The sequence below is a fragment of the Phlebotomus papatasi genome, chromosome 1 (genome assembly GCF_024763615.1).
Source record: "Phlebotomus papatasi isolate M1 chromosome 1, Ppap_2.1, whole genome shotgun sequence".
NCBI classification, from domain to species: Eukaryota; Metazoa; Arthropoda; class Insecta; order Diptera; family Psychodidae; genus Phlebotomus; species Phlebotomus papatasi.
In genome coordinates, this window is record NC_077222.1 from 18,412,025 (window position 1) to 18,435,736 (window position 23,712).

General features: G+C 34.6%; 3 protein-coding genes across 3 annotated transcripts; 2 read left to right on the plus strand and 1 right to left on the minus strand.

Moving 5' to 3' along the window:
- Nucleotides 1-1,181, plus strand: LOC129798074 (BTB/POZ domain-containing protein KCTD9). The gene has a single exon (XM_055841042.1). The coding sequence runs from the start codon at nucleotides 110-112 to the stop codon at nucleotides 1,085-1,087; it is 978 nt and encodes a 325-aa protein (XP_055697017.1). The 5' UTR covers nucleotides 1-109; the 3' UTR covers nucleotides 1,088-1,181.
- On the minus strand, nucleotides 1,114-2,062 carry LOC129798082 (peroxisome biogenesis factor 10). Its single transcript, XM_055841054.1, has one exon. It carries the CDS (start codon nucleotides 2,060-2,062, stop codon nucleotides 1,184-1,186), a length of 879 nt encoding a protein of 292 aa, XP_055697029.1. The 3' UTR covers nucleotides 1,114-1,183.
- Nucleotides 2,063-2,122: 60 nt separating this feature from the next.
- Nucleotides 2,123-20,235, plus strand: LOC129798059 (methenyltetrahydrofolate synthase domain-containing protein). Its single transcript, XM_055841025.1, has 9 exons — nucleotides 2,123-2,234; nucleotides 2,495-2,659; nucleotides 2,787-2,987; nucleotides 10,375-10,550; nucleotides 10,674-10,864; nucleotides 10,934-11,069; nucleotides 11,154-11,207; nucleotides 11,278-11,461; nucleotides 18,043-20,235. Exons 1-9 carry the CDS (start codon nucleotides 2,198-2,200, stop codon nucleotides 18,261-18,263), a joined length of 1,365 nt encoding a protein of 454 aa, XP_055697000.1. The 5' UTR covers nucleotides 2,123-2,197; the 3' UTR covers nucleotides 18,264-20,235.
- Nucleotides 20,236-23,712: the final 3,477 nt, after the last annotated feature.

The window sequence follows — 23,712 nt, forward strand, 5'->3', positions numbered from 1 at the left end:
CTGTACATCACTTTCGACCCTAATATCTCCCCCTTGGGTTGATCAAAACAAATATTTTGTGTCAGCTGAGTCAGCCCGGAAGTGTAAACAAGCTTTTTCTGTGGATTAAATGGCAGAGGAAGTTGGTGAAAACTCAAGGAGTAGTATGCTCGTGTATGAGGGAGAAGAAGTGGCCAGAAAACTGCCCAAATGGATTAAATTGAATGTAGGTGGGAGGATTTTCATGACGACTCTGTCGACTCTGACAAAAGAGCCTGGGATGCTCACCCGGATGTTCTCTCAGGATGGTGCTATGGATCCCAGTGACAAGGATGACCAGGGTGCTTATCTCATTGATCGAAGTCCGCAGTATTTTGAGCCAATTGTGAATTATTTGAGGAGTGGTCAGTTGATCTATGACACTAACGTCAATCCTCAGGGAATTCTCGAGGAAGCGAGATTCTTCGGGGTTGAAAGTCTCATTCCGCAGCTGGAGGATGCCGTGAAGAGGCAGTATAGCAGCACAGATGCGCCACTGACCCGAAGGGATGTTGTCACTGCGATTATTCAGACGTGCAATCTGTCGGAATTGAGATTCCAGGGAATTAATCTCTCAGGAGCTGATCTCAGGAGGCTGGATCTGAGAAAGGTGAATTTCAAGTATGCTTGTCTGTCGAGGTGCAATCTGTCGTATGCCAATCTCACAAATTGCTGTCTGGAGAGATGTGATTTGTCCCATGCAGACATTTCCTACGCTCAAATGATCTCCCTGAAGGCTCTCTGTGCAAACATGGAAGGTGCCAATCTGCAGGAGTGTAACTTTGAAGATCCCACGGGAAGCAGGAGCAATCTCGAGGGAGTTAATCTCAAAGGTGCTTGCTTGGAGGGGAGTAATATGGCAGGAGTTAATCTCCGGGTGGCGAATCTGAAGAATGCCAACATGAAGAATTGCAATCTCAGGGCTGCAATTCTAGCCGGAGCTGACTTGGAGAAGTGTAACTTGTCCGGAAGTGATCTGCAGGAGGCAAATCTTCGTGGTGCCAACTTCAAAGATGCTCAGCTTGAATTGATGCTAACTCCACTGCACATGTCTCAGGCAATCCGCTAAATTCCACAGAAAAAAAATGCCCAGTATTTATTGTATTAGATTGCTTTATTGAACTCTCAATGAGGATTAAAGGCTGCCCTATTTATCACAATAATCTCAGGAATAGTTCATCAGGGGAACAACTGATCGCTTCTCTACGGCTTCCCTGCAAACAGGACAGACATTTCTCTGGTCCAGGGAATCCATGATACAGTGCCAGCAGAAGAGATGCCCACATGGAGTGGATGAGGTGTTTGTCCTGGGTTCTAGGCACAAGACACAAATCTTTTGCGACTGAAAAGCTTGGTTGGAAAATTTTGGTTTTAGCGTCTCCTCTGGCTTGATCCTCTGCAAATCCTCTCTGAGATTTTTCAGGGATTTCAGTAGCACAATTCCCAGTTGCAGAAGAGTGATGACTCCTAGGATTCTGTATGCATTCATGGACATTGTGGAATTTATCCAATATCTGACCAGTAAATAATTGATCCCAGTGATTCTCTTTGAAATATGGTATTTCCCAGCAAAGATGTAAAACCATGCCCTATGGGCAGTTTTCCAGTAAGGCAGGGAGTCTTTTACGTGTTTCAGGCACACCTGGATCTTCTCCCTAGCCTCTGGAATTATGTTTTCTTGGTGGGAAATTTCATTCTCAATTTTCTGCAGGAGACACCTCACCAAATCCTCTCCTCCCACGTCTAATAGGTACGTAATTATTTGTACATGTCTCTGAGGTAGGTCCCTGCATCCTCTATCTACTTGTATCATACCCGTGTACTCCTCCCCGAGGGTTTGGAGCCTGAAGATAGTACTCAATCCATAGTACAAAGTCCCAGCGAGATATTTGGCAAGTTTCTCCGGCAATCTCAGCCGACGCGATGTCGGCAGCAGCTCAAGCAACTCCCCAATCCGACCGGTGATATCCTCGAGGAAGAGGGCATCTTTTTGGGTAGCCCGGATGACTTCCGGTTGACGAGCTTTTGCGTGATTCAGTGACATTTTGCGCGGAACCGCCAGCGCCCTCTGCTTTCTTGAGGTCAGTTGGCGCCATCTTGAATTACAGCAGTTTTCCTGCAGCTTGGTTAAAATCAGTGGCTGTCATTTTTTCGCAGCAGAGAAGAAAATCCGGAAAATATGGAGCCTTCCAAGGAAAATGGGGATGTGCCGAAAAGTAAGTGGTACTTGGGAGTGCAATGCATCGATGGGGAGTGAAATTTGGCGGGAATGTGTGTGTTATGTGGCTGAAAAGTCGGTGTGAAAAAATGCACCCAGCCGATTCTCAAACTCAGTAAGCCTTTCGAAACACGAGGCGTGTTTTTGTTTTTCACTCATTTGGCGACTTTTCCGGCATTGGGGGGCACTCTGAGATGGCTGGCGTGTGCAGTGGTGACGCAATGCAGGGGGCAATAATGGTGAATGGGTCTATTTCAGGCGAGGAGATTACCAAGAGGTCAATCCGTGTCCAAGTATGGAAGAAGCTCCTCGAGCAGAAAGCCGCAACTCACACCAACTACGTCTACAATCGCATTACGAACTTTGTGGGGGCCGAAAAAGCCGCCGCCCTCCTTGCGGATACGCAGGAGTTCAAGAATGCCCGTAAGTATTCTCTCAAATTGCTTTTGTTTTTCGGTTTTCAGGGAGTGGTCAAGTTGTCCCCTTTCTCATCCAAAATCCCCTCTCTCTCTCTCTGCCCTGGTGTCTTTTTCATCCCCAAACTCTGCAGAAAGAATCAAAATCAACACGGATAAGCCCCAGGAGCCGATAAAACTTCTGGCTCTGGGCGCCGGGAAGCCTCTCTTCGTGTCCCCGGCGCGTGACTCAACAGCCCTCCTGGCTAAAATTGAGGCACCCGCTGATGCTGATCTGACGGTCCAGAAGCAGCTCATTCGTCCGCAGGCTCTGCGTGAGAATGGTCAGGAGATCAGTGAGTATCCTCCAAATTACTTTTTTTTGTCGTTCTGACATTGCAGGCTTTGGGGAAAGATAGAGGTTAAATAATTGTGAAAATCTCAAGAAAAGTGTGTCTAAAAAAGGAAAATGATTCACAGACTTGTTCTCTTTAATTTATTCTTGAGAACGTTTTTTTCTAATTCTCCATTTGATCATATATTTTGTAGAATAGCATAATGGAATGCAATTAGAAGCAATCTGCGAATTAGATTTGTTTCCAGCACTTCGACCCTAAATATTTAATTTTGAAATATTAAAATTATTTTATTAATAAAAAAATTACATTGATAAAAAATTAAAATTTAGGTAAAATTGGTAAAAAAATCCTAAATAAAATTAAGAACAATTTCCTAATTTTCCTAAAAAATATTTTCCTAATTTTCGCTTTCGGAGTTAAATTGTAAATAAACTTTAGGGAATTTGCTTTGAAGAAAAAGATCTTTAATTTAATTAAAGAATCCATTTTGAAAAATAATTGCGTCCTATATTTTTTACCGCAAAAGTAAGATCATCCTAGGGGAAAATGGGGCACTTATGAATTGGGGCAGCTACAAAAATTTTTTTTTCTCTTATTTTTAACGGAACTGGAGCTTACCGTGATACTAGCGTTGCACAAACCCAATGTAAAGCTAAATTACATTATAATAAGCCTTAGTTCCTTTTAAAAAGGGAGGAAAAAGGCTATTTTCAAAGGTGCACCAAGTCAAAAGTGCCTCACTTTCTTTTACTTTGATTTTTTAATCTGGGTTCAGGTCAGGGGCATGACGTTTCCTATGTTTCCCAAATGTTTTTAGCGTGCCGAAAAAACTTTGGAGTTTAATCGGTGTTTTCTATCATTGTGGAATGAATTAACAAAAAATACAAATACAAAATAAAAGTCAATTTAATATAGAATGGGCAACCGAAAACCCCAAATTGGCAACCTACGTACTTTCGGAGATATCTCGTGAAATGTGTATGAAAACCGGAAAAAATTTACAATAAAACTGGTCGCATTTTTCAGAGCTAATGTCACCCCCTGGTTCAGGCATTTGAAAATTATTCAGGAAAAATGCAAATTTTAACAATTAAAAACCTGTCTGAAAAACCGCTTCCTTTTTTGTTTTACTAATTAAATAAAGTTTTTTTTTTTTTTTTAATCTTTTAATACAAAAATTAAGCGAAATAAATTCTTACAGACGTAAACACGAATTTCTTGTAATTCAAGGGGTTTTTTGTTGTAGTAAAATATAAAAACAGAAATTAGCAAAAAATGACAATGTTTAAATAAAAAGGGGTGGCAAAGCGTCTTAGGCTTTGCGAAATGCTCGAACTCGTGACTTAGATACTATATACCACAGAAGTACTTTCGCGGCACTTACCATTTACCGGTTCTCAATCGATTTGAACCGATTCATAAATCATTCAAAATATCCCACAAAACAGTTTTAAAAGTAATAGAATTGATTTTCAGATAAAAAATTTTTATCGGTTGAGAATCGGTTCATTACCGGCTCAGAACCGATTGGAATCGGTTCAGTTTTATAGGAAATTCCAAGACTTTTCCAACGAGCCCAAACATGACCCCATTCGCTTGATAAACCTTTAACATTTTTAACCTTTGACCTTGAAAAACCGTTATTAGGAATGATTCAACGCTATTTTCGTCTAAGGACGAAATGTCCGCTTGGGTAATCTCTGAGACATATCCAAAAATGAAAAAGATCAGATGCTCGGTCAGTAGATTAATTTGGATTAACTCTTTCCGGACCGCAGCATATGCTGCAAGCCAATTTCACCATTTTTTAATCAAAAATATCTAAGCTCAGGAATTAATTGAGGTCCTACAAAAAATATCTCACATTTGGACATCATTATAGTTTGCAATCATCCACAAGAATAGGATTTTTATCAGTTCTGAATAATTAAAAAACATTGTTTTTCATAGAAAATGCATATGCTTCTTTGGGTACTACAGTCCCAAAAGAGACGAAAGAGTTAAAAGAAACACGGATTTTGACCTAGATCCTTCTCCTCCTTTATTACTTAGACAACGTTTCGGAGCTTGTTGGCTCCTTCCTCAGGTATGCAAAGTACATTCCAGTAAACTCTCTCTCAATTGGGCATTTGGGGAAAATGTCATTCGGTTTATCGACAGATTTGGGCGTCAAAGCCTTTATAAATTCCACAAAAAGCGCTCAATTATAAAGAATCACGATAAAATAGGAAGAACTACATCGAATTTGAGCGAATTAGCTTCATAATTAAACGTGAAAATTGTCAACATAATTTGTCGCCCGATTGAAAAAGAGCCGATTGAGCGAGAGTCTACAATAGTCCGTCATTTTGGAATATTTCTTTTGAAAAAACTTAATTTAAGCATTTCAAGTAGTGTAAACCGACGGCGACCAAAATCTCGAACGCCACAATCCCGAAAAGCTAAAATCTCGAATAGGTAGAAATCTCTAATGAGTCGAAATCTCGAATGGGTCAAAATCCCGAAAAGCGAAAATACCGAAAGCCAAAATCCCGGTTGTTCAAAATCCTGAAAGGGATGAAATTATATGGAGGATAATGTGTAGAATAATTTCCCAAGACACAGAGAATTTCCCTTTGCCTCCAGCAAGCGCGGGTGCAATTGTGGGAGTAGCTAGGACACTTTTAAGAATTCGTTATTTTTGCTTTCGGGATTTTGGCTTTCGGAATTTGTCCTTTCGTAATTTTGACGTTTTCGGGATTTTAGCTTGCGGGATTTTGACCGCGGGACCCGTGTCAACCTATGCCGAAAATTTCATGAAGTTTGATCTTTTAATTTGTCTTAAAAAATCACGGAAAACTGCTAAGTTTTGGCCTTCCAACTCAGGCTGCCCCCTTAAGGAAATGCAAAATATTATTTAAATATACTTTTATTTTGAAATTTTGAAATATTACGAAAAAAATACAAATTTATTCCAGGGGGATCAAAAGTGCCGTAGGGGAGACTGGGGCATAATTAGTCAGGAGTAGAAATAGACAGTAGAGTGTTATATATTGGAAAACTACTAATTTATTCAGAGTAATTAACTTCTTCCCGGTCACAGAAAAATTTCATTTTTTTGGCTAATCCGCCCCGGTCTCCCCTACCACAGAATGATGTTACGAATCTAAATATTTAACACAAAAATTACAGATTGTAAAGTTTTCGGTTTTGGGTAAATTAATAAAAGAATGTTTAAAAAGATCGGAGTCACAGTTATATGAAATTTATTGAGGCTACTTAACAAAGTTCCAAATACTTATGCATCTGGCACATCTTTTAAATCAGTAAAATTTAATAAAATCAAAATTCACATCCCTGTTTTTCATAAACGTTTTGTATATTTCTACCTTATTCTTTCGCACTCGAATTTAGATTGAACTAGACAGAAAAGTAATCTCATCATTATTTTGATTATGATTACGTTAAGCCATCAGTTTCTGACTAATCCGTCTCTTGGCTTAAGTCGAGACACGGCTTAGTTAGTAGGACACTGATGGAAATTTAGTCAAATCATTATTTTGATTATAATAACATTAAACCGTCTTTCGGCTTAAGTCGTAAGTGTGTCTAGGGCATTATTCTATGGGAAAGAGAAAATCTTTTAAAATTTATTTAAATATTAATTTAGGTTTAGGAGCTAAGAATAAAAATGGAATATATTGTATGCAAGCATGAGTACATCATATTATATTCCATTTCCATTGTGATATCCGAACTGTGCATCGGTATTATAGATATTGCTATATTATTCTTTCCCTTTTCCACTACGCTTTTCTCTACTTTGTTTGTTCTATATATCATAGTTTTTAAAAGATTGACATAAAACATAGTCATAGGGAAAGTCTTTAATCCTTTAAGTTGTTAAACTTGTTCAAAATTCAGTGTTTATACTGTGAAGTTTTAAGATTTTATGCGCTTGAAGCGTTGGTATTGCAATGTGTACTTGAAGATTTATCTGAGATTTGAGGGGAATATTGCTTACCCTCATTTCTGTTACATTCCTTTTTCATACTCGATGCTTTTGAAGTGCTCTTGCGGTATTGTTATACATGCGAATTAGGAAAAAAAGAGAAAATAATAGCAATAAAGAATCTGATGACGTCACTTTATTGTGAAATTAATTTTCAGCATAGTTTGTCTGTCATATTACAATGGAGTTCTTGAATGAAATTCATCTTCCTACATAATAATAGCACCAACTAATACGCTTAAATGCAAGATATCAGAAAAGATATTGAAGTGTTTTCAAGTAATACAAACATACATGCATCAGACATACAATGTTTCTTCGTCTTATTGCCTATTTGCAATTATTTAAAAATAGTTTTCCTAATAAAGAACTAGAGTTTTGATTTGTACTCGAATTTCTTCGATTTGTTCTTAAAGGGTTGATATATTATTGTGGAGCTATTAGGAGGGATCAAAATTATTTTTTCCATTAAAAGTATTGTTTCAAAGCTTTTGGGATTTCATTTGATTATTGATGTTAAGAGTTTATTTAAGCAAAAACCGATTTTTCCTAAATTCACAGTCTTTCAAAAACTGTTTTATAAATCTATGTATAATTTTATGAAATTGAGAATAGGATGTCTAAAACTTTAATAATTTAAATGAATTTCAATAAACTAATTATTTTTTGCATAATAAACAATACAAAATCATTTTAAAGCAGATGCGGGTATTATAATAATGAAAAATGTTCAATTCAACTTTGAATTTTATCATGCAAAATAATTAGCTTCACGCGAAGCTTTTGTGTGGTGATTTGTATTGAATTTCTTTTGTCAATATAATTGTGGTCAGAAAAACATTAAATTTTAGACTTCTCTGAAGAAAAGGGAAGAATATCCCATAGAGAAATACAATTTAAAATTTTCCATTTCATGTCGAATGGCCTCTACACACTAGAGTAATTTATTTCCATATTGAAGCAAATATTCTATGCTTAGGAAAAACTATTCAATATGGACATATATTTCTCTAGTGTGTAGAGGCCATAAAGCCAGCACGGAATTTGTAAATGCATTAAACAAAATGACAGAATTTTTTAAATAATTTTATTATCTCAAAAAAAGTCATAGAAACATAACCAGGACATTACAGATGTCAAAATTTAAGAACTTAATGAATTTTCATTTTAACCTTTCAAATATCTCGATAAAATCGAATTTCCGGATAAAATTTTAGTCTCTAGCTTTCAAGAGTTGCAGTAAATTCTAGACTTGATGTGGAATGGCTGTGGTATTTTTTTGAATTGTCAATGACTATAATACATAGGGGAGACTGGGGCAAAAAGTCACAAATCGAAAAATTCAAAATTCAATATCTTCCAAGGTAAAAAAGATAGCGGGTCAAAGTTTTTTTTTCTATAGATAGCCTCCATAGACCTTCTTCAATGTCGTAAATTTCTTAGAATTCGAACAAGGAATTTAGAAAATAAAAAATATCGAAATTTTTAGCCCTATTTTTGAAATATTTTCCTTGCAGAAGATAACAATTATTACCTACTTATTTTCCAAAATTGATGCACTGGTGAATATTTTCTAAATAATTTGGATTTTTTGAATACGAATCCACTATCTATTTTAGAATTTCACAAAAATTCTTTCCTCCAGAAATCCTTTTATTAACCCAATCAGTCAATGTACCAGAAATACTTGAGATAGAATGTTCATATTTTGGGATTAGTTTCCTACAGGTTAATAGATGAATATTTTGAAAAGAAATAATTTTTATTCATTATGGGAGTGCGGGGAGCCGCCCTCAAACACGCGTCTTAACGGTCACTGAATTTAAATTCTGTGCATTAATTCATTACAAACTCTATTGATTTAGATAGAGTAACTATCCAAAAAGACACATTGGCAACCGGAATTCAAATCAGGGTATGAATTCTGAGATGCGTGAGTTTTTCACGTGAGAAACTCACGGTTTTTTAGATCGTTTCCTGTATGCGTTTGGTGAAACTTTCATAAAAAATGTCACGTGAAACACTTACAGCATCTAAGAATTTACATGAAAGTTTTTACGAAAGCTGGACAAAATGTTTTCTAAAGGTGATCTCAGAGCCATTAATTTCTCACGTGAAAAACTCACAATCTCAGAATTCATACCCAGGAAAGAGGATGAAGGCCAATTTTAACAAATTCGACGGGATGTCGCATTTTCCGTCCGCCATTTTGAGCAAAATGTTTGCATGACTTCATGTGAAGTGAGAAAAGAACAACAAAATGTATTCCCATCTCTGTCGGTCGATTTTTTCCAAGTAAATGAAGGACTAAAGTAACTAAATATCCATTCCCGACAGAAACTCGAATATCAATTGCCCTGGAATAAATCATCTAAAATCACTGAATTTGCGTATGATGTATAATACCATGGTAAGGAATGGGTTAAAAATGGCCACTTGGGGTAAAAAGTAACAAGGGTATAGAGCAAAAAGTAACAAAAAAGCGAAGCAATTTCTGATGTCTCACGGCGAAAAGAAACGTCATTACCAGGTCTGGCCGCTTGTTGTTTGCATTGGTCAAACGATTTGCAGTCTTTTGTGTGTTTTTTTTCAAAAATAGCTTGAAAAGCGTTTTCTCGTTTTCTCACTTTTCTCGCAGAGAAAACGGTGTTTTATAAAGGTGTAAATGAATAAATTTTCTATGAAAATATGTCCTCTAGGTATTTTTTCAAATTTACGGAAGCCCGTAATGAAGCGAATCAAAATATGATAATACCCAATGTTTGGTATACTATTTGCCCCAGCCTTTTTGAGAATAGCCACAAAATTACCTTTTAGAAAACGGCTCGATAAATGTATTAGAAATTAGAAATTAATTAAACTAATTAGAAATTTTTGAAGCGATCGAGTAGCTTTTAAAAAAATAACGTATCCGTTTAGTGACTTTTTGCCCCAGTCTTCCCTATATTTCAACTGTGTAAAATAAATATTATTATATTATTATTATTATTATAAATATTTAAATTGAGAAAACAAAACTTATTGGTAAATTTGTGATATTAAAAATTCAATTAATTTTTTATAAGAATTTTTACAAATCTAATAATCATAAAAAGAAACTTTGCAATTTGCTATAGGAAACATTTCTAATTACTGCAAAATATTGTTTTTAATGACATGCCTCTCTGAATATTGCTTTTAACGCCTATCTAATAATATTATTTATGAAAAAAAATTGTTTGTAAAAAGAAAATTTGTATAAAGATGAAAAATTTGTTGCTTATGTCGAAAATTCACAATTGCAAAAATAGAAATATAAAGTCAAAGGTTATACAAATGAGAATGCTTAAGTTGCATTGCAATGAAACTCTCAGATTTGCATTAATGTCTCGGTACACAATTTCCACCTTGAAGATCACGACACGGACTTGAAGCTGGACATGATCGTTATCGGATCGGTGGCAGTGGACAGAGACGGTCGCCGAATTGGCAAGGGAAATGGCTACGTGGATCTGGACTTTGCTCTTCTCGTGCACTGTGGAGTTATCACCAATGACACCCTGATCGTGACAACGGTCCACGATGCTCAGGTTCTCTATCTCTCTGTACAGAATTTTCGCTTTCGCTCTCTTTTTGTTTTTGCTGTCTCTCGTGCTTTTTTTTTCTCTTGAGATTAGGAGACGAAATATGCAACGATTGTGAATTCATTCTAGGTCTCGGACAGCTTACCAGGTGATCTCTTCAAAAGCTACGATGTACCTGTGGATATGATTGTGACGCCAACGGAAGTGATCCGCGTGGCGAAGCGTCTTAAGCGTCCACAAGGCATTGAGTGGCAATTGCTGTCTCAGCGTCGCCTGGGAATTGTGCCGGTGCTCAAAGTCATCAAGGAGAAGGAGGAGGCGTAAGTGCCTGCAAACGCCATTTTCATTGTTCTAAAATGTAATTTTTCTATTTTTCTTGCGTCCAAAAGGTCCGGGAAGGTGATTGAGTTGAAGTCCGAAGATACCGACGTTGAGACAAATCGCAAACCGCGTCAAAATCGGAATAAGCGCTTCATGAGGCGCCAGCGCAAACCGCGCAATTCTGAGAATAATGGTGAAAATAACGTTAGTATCTCATCGATAATTTTATTTTATGAGAAATTCATAACGTGAGAGACATTAAAAAAAATTGTAAACTTTTTATTGCAGCAGGAAAATAACCAACGAAATCGACGCCCACGCAGAAAATTCCCAAGACGTCGTGTAAGTTTCTTTTGAATTTTTGAAGAGATTCTCAATTTTGAATGGATTGTACTTTTTTTTATAATTGCAGGAGAGGGACAATCAGAATGGACAGGAGAACCAGGAGAAGCCAGCTGGTGATCGCCGTCGTGGTACAGATCATAGCAATAATATTTGTATCAAAGTTACAAATATCTCCAAGAATATTCGCGTGAAGGATATCAAGCAGGAGATCCGAAAACGTGGCTGCAACCCTCATTTTATCTCCTGGAAGAGTAAGTCATTTTATTACTCATATTTTTCTATTTAATTTAATTTATATTATTTAATAATTTTTTTTAATTAAATTAGTACCTTGAAGCTAACAAATTTAATATTATTCATATCGGTTGATAACTTTGAAAAGGCTGACTATATTTTTAAATTAAAAAAAAATAACTCAAGTGGACAGACAAAAAATAATAATGTAAACGGGAAAGGGGGATCCCTTGTAAATGCAATTTTCAAACTGTTTTTTTTTTAAGATCTTATTCTGTAATTCGGTAATTTTTATGACATTGTCACATATGAGTTCGAAAGCTGACAATACTAGGGTTAGAGAGTCACTTTTTCGAAAAAGCTCTCCTGAAATTCGAACAGAATTAATGACATTGACAGAGCATAACAGAAATTCCTTACAGGGGTGGTTGAACTTTGATCTTTAATTTTGCAATATGCGATTATTTCAATGAAAGGTGTCTATGGACGGGATATTCAGTAGTTGGACTACCTCCAAAACATATCCAAAAATGAACGAAATCGCTTAGGACAATTTTGAAAAACATTAGAAAAAACTGTAGAAGCAATAAAATCCGCCAAAGGCTCTGCTTTGGCAAAATTTACGCTCTTTCGAGACAATGGTCTCCTTTCCAGGATCAGAACTTCTGAAGGTGGTGAAAATCAAGACGACTGTCAAGCGAGTATTTGATGACAGGACTATTAGTAACGAATAGATATAAGTGTAGAAAAAGGGAGAACTCTCTTTGCAATGTTGTGGACGTATTTAGGGATAGGGAAAGCTCCAAGCGGGCAGCCTCGGGCCCATCGAGTTTTCTTGTTCGATTTGCAAGCACCCCGAGTTGTACGCATATCGAGGTCACCTGTAAAGAATCTCAACTACCATAAGCTTATCTGGGCTTATCACTGGTCATTTTCTATTTTATATATAAGTAGTCTGAGTGGGGAAGGCCAACAAAAGAAAGAAAAGTTCATTGAAATCGGTTAATAAACATAAGTGATAGAGTCCGGTCCATATGGGTATAGTAAGGGTCGAGGTACAGTGGGTTGGGGTAGAGACGGATGGGAGATGGGATCCAACTATTCGAAAGATCTCGATCTCAGTCACAATATATTATACTAAAATTTCATCGAAATCGCTTCATAAACACTGAAAATATAGCCCGATCAAGACATTTTTGATTATAACTCAGGTCAGGGAACATCGAGGGAGGAGTGCGACCTACCGTTGGAAAGGTCTCGATCTCAGCTACAACATACTAAAATTTTAAGAAAAAACATAGTCTAGTTTTCGAAATATTCGAGATCGATTAATCGCAAATCGATTTTTCGATTAATCGGAATTTCGATTAAATCAGATGAAATTGGGGTATCATAAGGGTTGTAGTACTCCATGAGAGCTTTCCGAAACCGGAGGTATGGCCATTTGAAAATTAAATTTTTGATCCCTTATAGCTTGTGTCAGGGAAGTCGCGTTACTGTACATATAGAGTCGAAAAATAATAATTATTCTTTTTGGATTTACGATTTTAAGCATTTTCTAGAGTAATATTTTAAGCAACTGCATCGAATCCAACATTTCTTACCAAATATAGTAAAAGTGTCATCAAATTTTCATCAAGGAAAAAATACCTCTTTGGATAAATAATTTTTCTATTGAATATTTAATTACACTTGTTGAATACATAAAATTTGTGTTTAGTTAATTAATATTTCATTTTATATCATTTTTATATAAAAATGAGGCATGGCGAAAAGTGGTTATCTTCTAGAATTGATTTTACCACCTGTCGCCATCTCTTTTCAGTAGGCGACGCTAACTTCAATTCGTAGATTCTCGGTTGTCAAATTTGCATTGTTTACTTTATGCAATAGACTTTTAATTTGATTTTTAGAAGTGAAAGAAAATCGTTTAAAGTGAGTAATAATAAGGTGATCACGAGGAAAAAGACATGCTGAATGTATTCTTTTTTATAACATTACCTAAAATAATCGAGATTGGACCTTTTCAAATGGGGTGGCGAGAAGTGGTTACAAAACTGGCGAAAAGTGGTGAAAAGTGGCGATGAAGTGGTTATTTTTGCATTATTAATAAAAATCAGTTTTTTAAGTAGTCCAGCGTTAAATTCTAAGACTATTGTTTTCACGAATCTAGAGCTAATACATCTAAGTAGTTTTGTGTCCAATTTTAGTTATCTTGTAATAAGAGTTCAAAAGTTATAATAAAATTAATTCCTCTTTTTCCTAAACATGGCGATAAGTGGTTAATTCCACCCTATGATATTCGTGATCTATGAGTGTCAAATCGTGTAAATCCAAAATTTGGGCCCGATCTGACGAGGTCGGACTTCACCTAGGACCACAAAAGCCGAGATTGTAAAGAATTTTAGCTAATTGAGAAACAATTTTCCATTTACGGGGAGGGGTTGTTACCCCTCGCCCAACCCTGTCTAGAAGGACCAGATACCTTGTTCGTTAGCCTTAGGTTTGTGACTTCCCACTATGATTGATTACCCAATCTTCCATCACTCACCTGAGTGTACCGGGGCTTACCAGGCATCTAATACGCTTGGAGGTGAACATAGGAATTGAGAGGAAGAGGCTATCTATCACATTACCTCCCATTTAGGCCCCATTATTAAGGCACACATTTCTTGAAAAAAAAAAAAAGATCAGATTCATTAAAGAAATAATGGAAAAATATGGAATGTTCAAAGCCAGAGTATGTGCGAAGCCTGAAAGCCTTCCCCTGCACTTCAAATTTCGAAATTTGGTACAGTAGACTCTCGCTAATTCGGCTCTTTTAAGATCGGGCTACTTTTTAATTCGAGCGGCAGTTAAATTCGAAAAACGTTTGTTGACATCAAGTTTGATTATCGAATGAAGCAAATATCCTTAAATTTGCCATGGTTTGTTTTAGTTATGATGTTATTTTGCATTTTTAAAATTTTTGAAATTTACAATAAATATGAGTATGTGAAATTAATTTGAGTAGGGTGGATTGTGGAAAGGGAGACACTTAAGAAAAAGTTCAATTTCAAATGCATTTTTAAGCCTAATAAATATATATTTTTTTCATTTTCTTTGCATCATGAGATTATTATTATTATTAATCGTATCGAGATATTTATTACAAGGTAATCATTTTTACAATGTCATATCCCGTGTTGGAAGAATCTGCGAAGTCCATTGTAGACCGCCCAGGACCGCCTTCCCCGTAATATGGATGCTTCTTCCATGCTCCCGGAGTTGTTGGACGAGGCGGTGCATTTTTATTACGTTATATCACAGTGAAAATGTCTTTTTCTAAACATTCAGATCTTTGCACCGGGCGGGACTCGAACTCACAACAGTGAATAGAGCCGGGGAATCGATCCGCCCAAGAGCCAACGGTCTTGCTTATTGCGCCACTGATTCCCCATCATGAGATTGCTTTTGAAATATTCTAACAGAATCTTAACAGTTTTTAATAGATATTTCAACCAATTAATTGGAATATTCCATCAAATTAAAAAAGAACACATTTTGAAAAGATGGACAAAATTTTGGAAAGCGGGACAAAAATTTTTGGAAAGTTGGACATAGTGATATTAATGACAAAATATCATACAAAATATGTAGAAAATCAAATGTTGAGGGTTTTCTCTGTATACTTGCACATTTGATGGTTATGCTAATCCCTCCGTTATGTCCGGGTAACAGTTGAGGAACGCTAATTACCAGGAACTTCCTGAACGTCCAACCAAAAAGAGGTTCTGTAAATTTCACAGACGCCTCTCGCTGTCCACCAGTTATAGCTTTAAAACGGATGCAATATTTAGTACATTGCAATTCCGAATCCGCCCAAATCCTTTTCCATTTGGATTGGGAGTTCTGTAGAGACTCCTATTTGGCTGACTTCAGGTGTTTTTGCGATATTTACTACCACATCTGTCAGAAAAAGTGTTCTTCGGAATCTGGAAATCCTTGCAGCCTTTTCCAGGAGATTTTCTCTTTATCAGCTGCTAGCTGTTGTTACAGCCATTCCTCCGGGTACTTAAGGATCTTTGTCGTTCTTGTTAACATGATTTCACTGCACAAAACCATCAAATTCATTCACAAAATCAACTTGTCCAAGATTTCATAGAACTTATTTTGAAAGCAACGCGAAATTCAATCACTTTTCTATCCTTTTTAAATGTAATATTTCACAAATTTTTTTATTCACCTTTTAAATGGATGTAGGGTAAGTGTGCCAAATTTCGGCATAGTTGCATGCAAGCGTCAAAGTCTTAAGTTTGAAATGTTATATTTTAAATTCAAATTGATTTTTTTAATTCTTTCTTCTTAAAGATTGTTGCTTGGAACTTTGTAAAGAGTTTACCGTCTTTATTTACTCTATAGTCATTCTTAGTACATTTTAAAATGAATAAAAATATAGACATAGCTTTGGTGCTCTATTTCGGCCACCTTCATTCTCATAGTTCCTTGCCCTTCGGGAATTCTTCCAATATCTTTTTCACGTCATCTCGTTTGTCGAAGCTACATCTTTTGTTATTCTTTTGCATTGTATATTCTCTAGAGTACGTAAAATCTAAAAGTTCATGGAAATTCGTGGAACAAAAAAGGTGGCCGAAATTGCAAGCTGGCCGGAATTTGGCACACTTACCCTAGTCCTTCTATTTTCACTACGGACTTAATAATATTTCACAAATTATGCCGAAAAATCAAACAAAACACTTTGATATTTTCCTATAGCAACTTCCATAAGGAACAGAGAAAATGACAACTACCGTGTGAAGGTTATGAATATCACGGCATGCAATACATTTTTTAAATTCTTGCAAGTCACCCTTTGATTGTTTTATAACGATTTTTGCATTTTTGATTTCTCAAATATCACTGTGCGACACGTTGTGGGTGTCTTTGACAAGAGTGCCAAAACTTGTTAGAGGGTCATTTAAGGACCTCAAATCTGCAATCCGTTTGTCCGGGTCACCTCTAGATTTTTTTGAAAAAGCATTTTTTGTTTTTTGCTGTTTTATAAAATTCAAAAATTCATGTCTCCGGTTCTAATTATCCGGTGGTAGTCACATAAAGCTAATCTGACGCGTAATTTCATCCTCTATAACTCTTGTGAACATATCAAGCATCTACGATGAAAATGAAGTATATTTTTTAAAGATTTTTTGAAAAAGGGCACCTAAAATGGTGCATTTTTCTGTGTTTTTTCCATCTTCTAGTAATTTTCCCACTTTAATAGAGCATTTTATATGTCAAATAACTATGCCTAAAAGTTAGAGAATTTAATATTCTTTCATATCTTTTTGGTTTAAATTTTCTATCCTAATTCGTTTATTCACAATAATTTATTGAAAATAAAATGCATTATTATAAAAATAAAATCTTATTATATATAATTATTTGGTATCTTTGTCTAACCTACTGAAGAGCATTCTCTTTTGCACTCTCACTTACACATTTCACATAAAAAGGGGCGAAATGAAAAAAAGAGACGTATATAGAAATAAAAAGAGAAGAATAGTTTTTTGGCACTCATAACAGCTATTCTTCTCTCTCTATTTCTAAATACGTCTCTTTTCTTTCATTTCACCTCTTTTTATATGAAATGTGTAAGTGAGAGTGCAAAAGAGAATGCTCTTCAGTAGGTTAGACAAAGATACTAATATAATTATATATAATAAGAGATTTTAATGCACTTTATTTTCAAGAAATTATTGTGAATAAACAAATTAAGATAGAAAATTCAAACCAAAAGAAAATGAAAGAATATTAAATTCTGTAACTTTTAGGCATACTTATTTGACATATAAAATGCTCTATTAAAGTGGGAAAATTACTAGAAGATGGAAAAAACACAGAAAAATGCACCATTTTAGGTGCCCTTTTTCAAAAATTTTTTAAAAAATATACTTTAATTTCATCGTAGATGCTTGATATGTTCACAAGAGTTATAGAGGATGAAATTACGCGTCAGTTTAGCTTTATGTGACTACCACCGGATAATTAGAACCGGAGATATGCATTTTTGAATTTTATAAAACAGCAAAAAACAAAAAATACTTTTCCAAAAAAATCTAGAGGTGACCCGGACAAACAGATTGCAGATTTGAGGTCCTTAAATGACCCTCTAACAAGTTTTGGCACTCTCGTCAAAGACACCTACAAAAAGGTAAATTTTGTCGCACCGTGTAATCACAAAATTAGGTTTAATAATCTTTTTATCAAAAATTTAAATATTTAATTGATTTATTATCAAGTTTTTAAGGAGGTGTCTCACATTCCACACTGCTTTGTCCAACTTTCCAAACTGTCTCGCTTTAGACAAATTACCCTATGCATATAAACAAGAATTCATTGCATTTCAAACAGTTTGATGTCCGAATTTCTCTCAAATTCGGGTGATATTTCGGTCCCAAATGCCCGAATTTGAGAGAGTCTACTGTACATTTTGCCTATATGAGATTTTGTCTTACATCGCGCTCTTTGTGTTTATGTTGTTACGATTCAAAGAAAATGGAACTCTTACCAATGAAAATCTCCTCATTTCTCACTCTGCCATTTTTTTTTGTAATTGCAGGTGGACGATGCTTCTTGTATTTCCACAAGCCAGACACTGATATTGAGCAGGCCACCAACGATCTTCTCAATTCACTGGCCAATCTCAAGGTGAGTGTTCAGAATGAGAGTGAGGAAGTGGAGGAGGTTGAGTTGCGTTGCGAGATTATGAAGATGAATCAAGAACGCAATAACAAAACCGATTTAAATAGAATTGAAACCACTGATGTTACCGCAGTGTAAATCAATTTTTTTTATTTTTTTTTAAATTCAACTAACTAAAAAAGAAACATTTAAACGAAGTGAATATAGAGCAAAGAGGAAGAAGACGCGGAAGTTAAATAGAAATTTGACAAAATGATGTTTGCAAATTGAATATTGTCTCTAGCGGAGATGAAATTTTGAAATTTTTCGGTAAATTTGAATGACACATTATTGGAAAAAAAGAAGGAAAAAAAAAACAAACAAGAGATATGAAGAACAAATGAACTAAGAATTAGACAAAAAGAACGATTTATTGAAAAAATTGAGATGCTTCATAATTTTATGTTTTTTTTCGTATTCGAAATCAAAGAAATTTTTTGACGTTTTCAAAGGAGTTTTATATTGCGATAAAAAAAAATTATATGAAAAAATTATAATAAAAAAAAGAGTTTGCAGTTCAAAGATTTTCATACCAATTAATAATATTTTTTTTGTTTTTTTTTTTTTGTACCATAAAATAACACGTTTTCTTACATCTTAATTTTTTTTTTGGAAAAAATAATTACGATTATTGAGGAATAAATGATGGAGAACGTAATGAAAATTAAAGAAAACATTTAATAATTAACCCATTAACATGAAGAGATCAATAAATTGAGAAAAAAATGAGATAAAAAGAAGTAATTGTATAAGAACTTTTTACTTGTAATAATACGTATAATTGACAAAAAGAATAAAAAGATATTTGAGGTTTTTTCTTTAATTTTTTTTTCTTTTTTTTTTGTAAACCTATAAAGATTAACAATAATTATGATTTATTTTGAAGAAAAAAAAATATGAATCACAATTTACAATATTTATGTTAAATATAATATTTTTTTCTTGTGTTAACATAGTTTTATATGAATGAAAAAAAAGAAATATATTGCTAAAAAGGCGGGAGATTTATTTTTTTTTCAAAAGAAAAACTAAAAAGCTCATTTGAATGTGCAAAAGCACGGTGAATCTTTAATTGTAATGTTCTGTTCTTATGTACAACTAAATATTTATTTAAACTGATTTAATGCATCTTTTCTAGTTCATTCATTTTAATCATTTATCACTGGATTACCTTGTTCAGTGAGGAAAATTCTCCCGCCAAGATTATTTTTCACTTTTTGTGCATTAAATATTTCTTGAAGGATTGTTGCGCTATTTTTTGCAACACATTCAAGTCGAATTATTATGTTTTTTCAATTTTTTTCGAGGTATTTTCTTCATTTTTGCAGTTTCCATATGGATTAGAATGAGACGTAACATGTTTTGTATCAAATTTAATAGCAGAACGTTTAGAATTCAGGTTGAAAAGGATATTGAATAAATTTTTCCCACTGATTTTCCGTAAGAAATTGTCAATTTTTTCTCCTAAAAAAAAAATCTGAAGGAAAAAAAAAACAAAGATTTTTTAAAACTGTTAAATATTGTGTCAAAGCAAATGATAAATTTGCCTAAGTAATCATCATGTTTGAAAATAATCATTTTTCTTAATTAAAAAAAAGGTAAATAGAGAGAAAATCATAAAATATACAATTTTATTCAGAAATGAAAGAAAAGAAAATGCTTTATTCCGTAAATAAAAAAAAATACAAAACGATTAAATAAAATACAAGACTGTTATGGGCTCGGACAATTTTTATTGTGGAGAAAAAGGTAATTTGAAAATAAAATTTTAAAAGAATAAAGAGAAATTGAGCAAAATAATATTGAAGGAATAATGAAAAAAATACTTGCATTAGTATGTTGCATAAAAATAAAGAATGAAAAAAAAATAAAAGATTGAAAACGATAAAGATTTAAGAAGTAAAAAAAAAAGAAAAAAATTACAAGGACTTTTTCTATATTGATTGAAATAATATAACGTATATTTTTTCATGATGCTGAAAGATATTGAATTAATAAATGTACTTTAATTATATATAAAAAAAAATAACTATAGACTATGTAAAGAGATGAAGAAAAAACCCAGAACAAATAACTATCGTTTTGAGATTACTACAACCACCAAATTGCGAACTTTTTGCACCAACGAAAACTTCCTTTCAGATTTGGGTTGGGTTTTCTCTCTGAATAGCACATTTATTTCTCATACTTTTGGAGCCAATTTATTGCTTCCCCCCTTTTTGGTATCCTTTATCCTTTAGTTTGCGCTGCTAAAGAGGAATGAGGTAAGGGTTTATCGCTAATGGTTGGTAATTAAGGGAGTTTTCAATATGTTCTCATATCCACATTTTCCCATTCTGCCAGCTAGATAACTTGGTAGAGAAAAAAAAAACAGTTTTTCCTCTCGATAAAACCCCATTGGATGAACTTTTTACTCAGTTAATCGGTTCAGGTGAAAAGAATAATTTTCAGTATATTCTTCCTTTATAAAAAAGATTACACTTCAATCTTTCATGGGAAAATAGCAGTCTCACTAAACTTCCAACAAAGTTCATTGAGCACTTGGAAGCTATTGGCAAGAAAACCCTTTTCACTTTCTCAAAAACGTCGTGTTTCAGAAATTGATGCTAAATGGAATTGTTGAATGGTGTTTTTTTTGGAATATGATGGAAAAGTTTCGATGATCATCACAGTGAAAGTTTCTCACAATGGAGTTTTGGACGATTTTGAAATGTTTTTTGTGCGACATCCAAAAATAGATTGCAATATTCGCTGAATTTTAAAGAGGTATTTTGGCCAACAAGCCAAAAATGAAGATGAACACTTTGTTTTTGAACACTCGGAAAAAATATTGCTGTTCTAATGAACATTTAAATAATGGTAAGTTTAGGGTAGTTGCATTTTCTAGTGCTAAAAATTAAATTTTTAACTTATGGATGTTACAGTAGAGCCCCGCTATAGGCCATTGCTCTATAGTCCACAATTTATAGACCGTTGACTTCAAAACACTGATTTTAAGTTATAATAATAATGCTGGCACGACATTCCATGAAGGAACAAGACCTTCCCTCAATGGGATTTCTAGACATGCATTATTATTTTTACTTGTACGGGATGAGGTTGTCAGTCCCATGCCCGTTGAATCAAGTGCAGTGAAGCTCACTGGATGCAATATACGAACACCTTTAACGCCAGAAAAATTCCTGGTGACGTAAAGGGGATTCGAACCCGGGACACTTGAATCATAGAGCGAGTGCTCTACCACTTGACCCATTGAGTGCCCTGATTTTAAGTTAGGTTATGTTTTTTAGTACGCGGCATGAAATGTTGTCATAATTATTTTAATATTTTTGGCAAACTTTATTGAGTAGTTGTGATAATTGTGATCCATAATGAAGAGAGCGAGGACAAGTACCACAGTCGCAAAGAAAGTGGAAGCCGTCGAGCAAATTTCAATACAGTCGACTCTTCGTTATCCGGCTGACTGGGGGACAAAATGAAATTCAGGTTTTTTGAATCTGGTCAACGTTTTTTATATTTTCCGCTGTGGGAATTTGTTTTCTGTTGAAAAACAACAAAATTTTCTTTGTGGTGTGTTTATGTTTCATTTTCTAGCACGATTGTATGTCAAAAACTTTGATAAAATGAAAATAACATATTAGCCGTACTCACTATGGCGTTGTTATCTCGTAATCTCCGTAATCTGTTATCTTGTTATAATTTTTCATTTATAAAATACTACGAGAACATAACGAGATAACGAGATAACGATATTACAAGATAACAGCGCCATAGTGAGTACGGCTAATATGTTATTTTTATTTATAATTATAATAATTTTTCATTTATAAAATACATTACGAGAACATAACGAGATAACGAGATAACGATATTACAAGATAACAGCGCCATAGTGAGTACGGCTTTTATAAATGAAAAATTATAACAAGATAACAGATTACGGAGATTACGAGATAACAACGCCATAGTGAGTACGGCTATTACGAGAACATAACGAGATAACGATATTACAAGATAACAGCGCCATAGTGAGTACGGCTATTAATTCATTTTGGATAAAGTGCATGCTTCGTAAAAAATCGTTTTGAATACATCAACCGCCAACGTTTGGCAGCTGTCACCCGGATAACGAAGAGCCGTGCGTACAATTTTCAAAAATCGTTGACGATTTTAAAAAATGACATGGACTAGTGCGACCCAAGTGTCAAATCTGGAACCAAATATGGTCTATAGCGGGGTTCTACTGTAACTACGCTTTGTTGAGATGATCTACTATCTGCACTATCTCTATGGATTGGTCGCCTCTCAAATATGACACTTTTCATAAATACTCAGATACGCCACTGCACTTAGGAATAGCTTGCAGAAATCTTAAATCTTTACTAGGTCCTCAACTTGAAATCCGAGGTTTTTTCATAAAAAACTAAGAATTTCAGAAGTATAAATCCAAAAGTAATTTGCTCAACATACCGGTTCTCGCTAGCTACTTATTTTTGCCATTTTTTGGCAATGAATTGATACACTGAAATTATCATGAGACATTCTTTGATAAAAACCATTCATACACCCAATTTTTCACTTCTTTCAAAATGGCAAAGTGCTGCTTAGCCAAACCATGCACCATCGACTGGAACAAGTGATTATCGGAAAGGGTCAAGTCTAGAGAATTTAGCAGGAGCGGTAGGTCAACCGAATTCAGTGTTTTGATGTTGACCTGAAACATAGAATTGCAATTCCACGGAGCAGAGTCGTGTTACGATATCACTCTCTCGTGTTGTTTGACCTATTATGGCCGTTTTTTGAGCAATAATGAATCAAAATCAATCGAAAGTCGGTAACAAATCCTAATGACAGTTTCGCTCAACTTTAATAGCTCATAATGCATAATTCCTCGTTAGTTTCTTCGAGTAATAAGCATTGTCTTCTTTCTGGAAATATTTGGCCGTTTTGTAGATTTTGATTCTTCACTATAGGTGAAAGCTACAACATTTAGGGTTCAGGATACTCGAACAATAGGTATTTCTTATCACCTATATTTTGAATTTTATTTGCCTGTTTTTTAGTGCACTCATGCGGAACCCATTTTCCTTCATTTTGATTTTTTCAATGGAATGCAAACTCTTGAAAATATTTTACAGAGGCGCATTTAATGTCCCCGTAAGCTAATTTTATAATCTTCATCCAGAAACACTTATAGATCGGCGCCATTAAAAGTTTTTGGTCTTTTGGTTCTTTGCATAGAAATCACTATTTCTGAAGCCCTTGACCAATTTTCTCGGGTGATTCTCGATGGTACGTGTTGGCTATGGACACCTTTAATTAAAGGGCGTGTTTTACTGAATATTTTTCTGAAGTTATTTAAGGGATAAAGTAGTACTTCCCGCAAATGCTGTTTTTTTTGGCACAAAACTCGACATTTTCTCAGTTATAAAAAAATTTTTGAGTTGCTATATAATTCCGAATTCTAACTGGCTATTGTTGGTAGATGACTAACATCTTAAATAAACACAACTTCACACCTTAGATTTTATAATTAGACTTATTCTTT

Excerpts from the sequence above, each read along its gene's own strand:
- LOC129798082 (XM_055841054.1), bottom strand. The coding sequence starts at position 2,062 with ATGTCACTGAATCACGCAAAAGCTCGTCAACCGGAAGTCATCCGGGCT.
- LOC129798074 (XM_055841042.1), top strand. The coding sequence starts at position 110 with ATGGCAGAGGAAGTTGGTGAAAACTCAAGGAGTAGTATGCTCGTGTAT.
- LOC129798059 (XM_055841025.1), top strand. The coding sequence starts at position 2,198 with ATGGAGCCTTCCAAGGAAAATGGGGATGTGCCGAAAA. Across the intron at positions 2,235-2,494 it reads AAATGGGGATGTGCCGAAAA|GCGAGGAGATTACCAAGAGG; the intron begins GTAAGTGGTACT and ends GGTCTATTTCAG. Across the intron at positions 2,988-10,374 it reads TGAGAATGGTCAGGAGATCA|ATCACGACACGGACTTGAAG; the intron begins GTGAGTATCCTC and ends TCCACCTTGAAG.